The 3792-nt window shown below is 34.7% G+C and overlaps 1 protein-coding gene across 1 annotated transcript in view; it reads right to left on the bottom strand.

The window, feature by feature from the left end:
* The window catches only part of FZD3 (frizzled class receptor 3), a 118622-nt gene extending 115710 nt beyond the window's left edge, over positions 1–2912 (bottom strand). Inside the window, exon 1 of the mRNA XM_006884871.1 lies at positions 2724–2912. Coding sequence (XP_006884933.1) covers positions 2724–2912 — 189 coding nt within the window. The remainder of the gene's footprint in view (positions 1–2723) is intronic.
* Between the last annotated feature and the right edge of the window lie 880 nt (positions 2913–3792).

Here is a 3792-nt window from a genome sequence, read left to right as displayed (position 1 = left end):
GAGAACTACATCTGTTTGTTAAAAACATTTCAACTGGTATTCTATCAACTCCTGGGACTTTTATTTTTTGCCAATGTCTTCTGTGAAGCTTGAATTTTTTTCCTTCCTTAACAGTTTTTGATCATATGGCACATCCTAAAATGGTTTGACATCAGCCAATTCTTTTTTGGTTGAAACTTAATTGTAAAACCTATGCTTGAAGATTCATCAATAACCTGTATTTGTTGATGACATAACCTTGGTTGTAGAAAGATGAATATGACTTGAAGCAATTACTAAAGAAGATTAAAGACCACAGCCTACAATATGGGTTACATCCCAACCTCAAGAAAACAAAAATCCTCACCATTGGGCCAATACACATCATCCTGACAGATGGAGAAAAGATAGAGATTGTCAAGGATTTCATTTGATTTGGATCCACAATCAACATCCTAGCAACAGCAATTAAATCAAAAGAACAAACAACAAATGCTGGTGAGATTGTAGAGGGACTGGAACTCTTATTCACAGTTGATGGGAATGTAAAATGGCAAAAAATAAAATAAAATAAAAATAGCCACTATTAAAAGTGCTGGTGCTTTCTCAAAAAGTCAAACAGAAATACTATATTACCTAACAATTCTACTACTGTGAATATACCCTAAAGGAACCAGAGCCAAGACCCAAACAGATGTATGTACACCCATGTTTTTTTGCTATGTATTCACAATAGCAAAGAGACAGAAGCACCCAAGTGCCCATCAACAAATGAATGGACAGAAAAATGATGGTACATTAACACAAAGGAATACTAGGCAGCACTGGAAAAATAATGAACTTTAAAAGATTACACAACATGAGGGAGCCTGGAAGACATTATGTGGAGTGAAATACTGCAGTCACAAAGAGATAAATACTGAATAAACAACACTGTTATAAAACAAGACAGACGTGGCGGGGGGCTGGAGAAAGAATGGGAAAAGATGGATGGATAATGAACAATGCATTAGAACAGATGAGGAAAAGAACTGTCCAAAAGGAATATATGATTAGGCATTTTATATATGACAACAATCTGGAACAAGGGACTAGAGGGCATGTGAAGAAAATAGGCAACAATGAAAAAAAATTTTTTTTTAAAAAAAAGAAATCAAAAGATGTGTTGCCTTGAGAAAACTCTGCTGTAAAGGACTTCTCCTATGTACTAAAGATCAGTGATATTAGTTGAAAGACATAAGGTGTGCCTGATCCAAGCCATGGTATTTTTAGTTGCTTGCTATGCAAATGAAAGGGGAACAATGAATAAGACAGCAGTAGAACTGATGCCTTTAAATTGTGGTATTGGTGAAGAATACTGGATATTTATGGGTTGTTGATATTCCAAGTCAGTCTTGGAAAAAGTTCAACAAGGATGCTCCTTAGAGGCAAGGGTGGTGAAACTTCACCTCACATATTTTGAACATTTTGTCATGAGGGGGGATTTCTTAGAAAAAGACATCACACTGGGAAAGGTGGAAGAGAAGAGAAAGAATAAGACCCTCAACGTGATGGATTGACATTGCCTATAACAATTGGTTTGCGTACGTTATTGTGATGATGGTGCGGGATTGTGCAAGATTCAGACCTACTGTTCACTGGGTCACTATTAATTTTAGTCAACAACTTCTCATCTAAGTAGCCCTTGTTAAGTGCAAGGGCTAAGTGCTTGATTTCTGTTCAAAAGATTGTTGTTAAAACTCATCAATGAGCAGGAGAAAAGACATGGCGATCCACTCCCATAAACACTGCAATGCGGGAAACCCTATGAGGCAATTCTACCCTCCCACACAGTCACTATGAGTCAAAACTGACTCAATGGCACATAAGAACAGTTGTTATTGATAAACATATTCAGAGAACAATTCCAAGGTCCTTATAGACACATACATACTTTCATAGTTAGTAAAATAATATCATCAAGAAAAATTTATGAACTCATCATCAGAAAAATTCAAGGAAGGCACTGATTTAACATAAAATCTCCAAGAGGTTAAAACCAGATAATTCAAAACATAAAAACTTTAGAACTTCTGCGTTGCTTGAGAATTTTTCTTTAAATTCATCTGATTAGCTAAGACTAGACAATCATTTTAGAAAATTCAAATACTATATAAATTATGAAAATTTAAAACCAACTCATTTTTACTTCAATCACACTGTTGTTATTGTTATTATGTGCTAAGTAGTGAGAACTGACCCACAGCTGATGTTTCAGTGGGTTTATAGAGGGAGTAAATCACACAGGAGAATGTCCATCCTTCTCCCGCAGAACAACTGGTGGATTTGAACTGCAGGGTTTTGGGATTATAGAACAATTTCTTATACCAGGTCACCAAAGGCTCCTCAATAACATTCAGTCACTGTTTAATGACTGAACAATGAATATTATATTTTGTTCTTCGTATGAAATTTTATAACTTGTCAAATAACAGAATAATAATAATTTGAACACTTAAATTTCTGAATGACTGTTATCACCTACCCTTATAACTTTATAAAAACATAATATCTAAAATTAAGAATAACACAACCAAAACCCAAATTCTTCAATCTGAGTTTGCATTTAAACAGAATTTTTAAATGTATAAGATATACTTTCAAATAGTGCATCCTTCCTATTGTTTATCAGATAGATTCCTTAGTTAACAGGGCAAGATAACAGTTACTTTCTAAGATACAAGAAAGAATAGATCAAGCCTTACCTCCATTGCTAACGCTGCTGTCTGTTGGTCATAATGATTCAAAAGATTAGGCATGAAGGTAGTATTATAAGGCAAATCTTGGCACATTCTCAATGTAATAGGTTCACAAGAAAACAAACTGTGCCCCACTATATGCTCCATAAATATAGTCAAAGGCCAAAGATAAAAGACAATCCAAGTCATAGCCATTCTTCCAGGATCTGAATGAGATCCAAAAGATGACGTTTACTCAATATTTTTAGATCTTTATGCACCTGCAGGTCTCAGCTTGAATGTATTTCTTCTACAGCTTACTGTTGAGTTCTTCAAACAGTTAAATACTTCACACATCATCAGAGCTTTGTTAGCTTGGTCTCACAAAGGGCATTTGTTTTTGGTTTCACAATGAGGGAAAATGACATCATCTTGCCTCTTCTTTTCATTTTATTACATTGGGCACATCTGGCCAGCATATCAAGCTGATTAACCACATTCCCAAACAACAGATTCCATCTTAGATCAACAGCTATTTCTTCCTTCGAATAAAATACCTGAAAAACATTTTAAAAAGAAATAGGGAGATTTAGTAATTTCCTCTCAAAATACTGCATATTTAGTATTAAACTTTAATGAGAAATGCCATACTTGCATAACAAAAACATAAGTACTATACACAGTGTTATTTTTCTGGAACCTCTGGTGGTCAAAACTCATTTGTTGACCAGCTCGAAGACTACAGATTCAAATCCATCTAATAGCATCTCTGAAGAAAGGTCTGGTAATCTACTCAAAACATGAGCCATTGAAAATTCTAGAGAACAGTTCTACTCTGACAAATATAGGTCACTATGAGTCAATTCTCAAAACTTTAAGCTTTTCTTTTTTTCTTTTTCTTTTTGAGTATAAGATAGTTCTAAGTTTATATTTTAAAAAATAGTTCATGCTGAAATCTTTCATTAACTGCAAGTGGCTGGGGGGGGAAAGAGCATAAAAGATGACCTTTCAGTGAACACATGTCCTCAGGTTGATGAACTCACACTCAGGTTCAATCTGAGAAAATCTTGAAATTTCCACAATGTAGCAGCTTAGA

The sequence above is a fragment of the Elephantulus edwardii genome, unplaced genomic scaffold, assembly GCF_000299155.1.
Source record: "Elephantulus edwardii isolate Elephantulus edwardi_28Jun2011 unplaced genomic scaffold, EleEdw1.0 scaffold00038, whole genome shotgun sequence".
Taxonomy (NCBI): Eukaryota; Metazoa; Chordata; class Mammalia; order Macroscelidea; family Macroscelididae; genus Elephantulus; species Elephantulus edwardii.
Note: the sequence above shows the minus strand (reverse complement) of the source record. Positions and strands in the feature narration are given on the sequence as shown.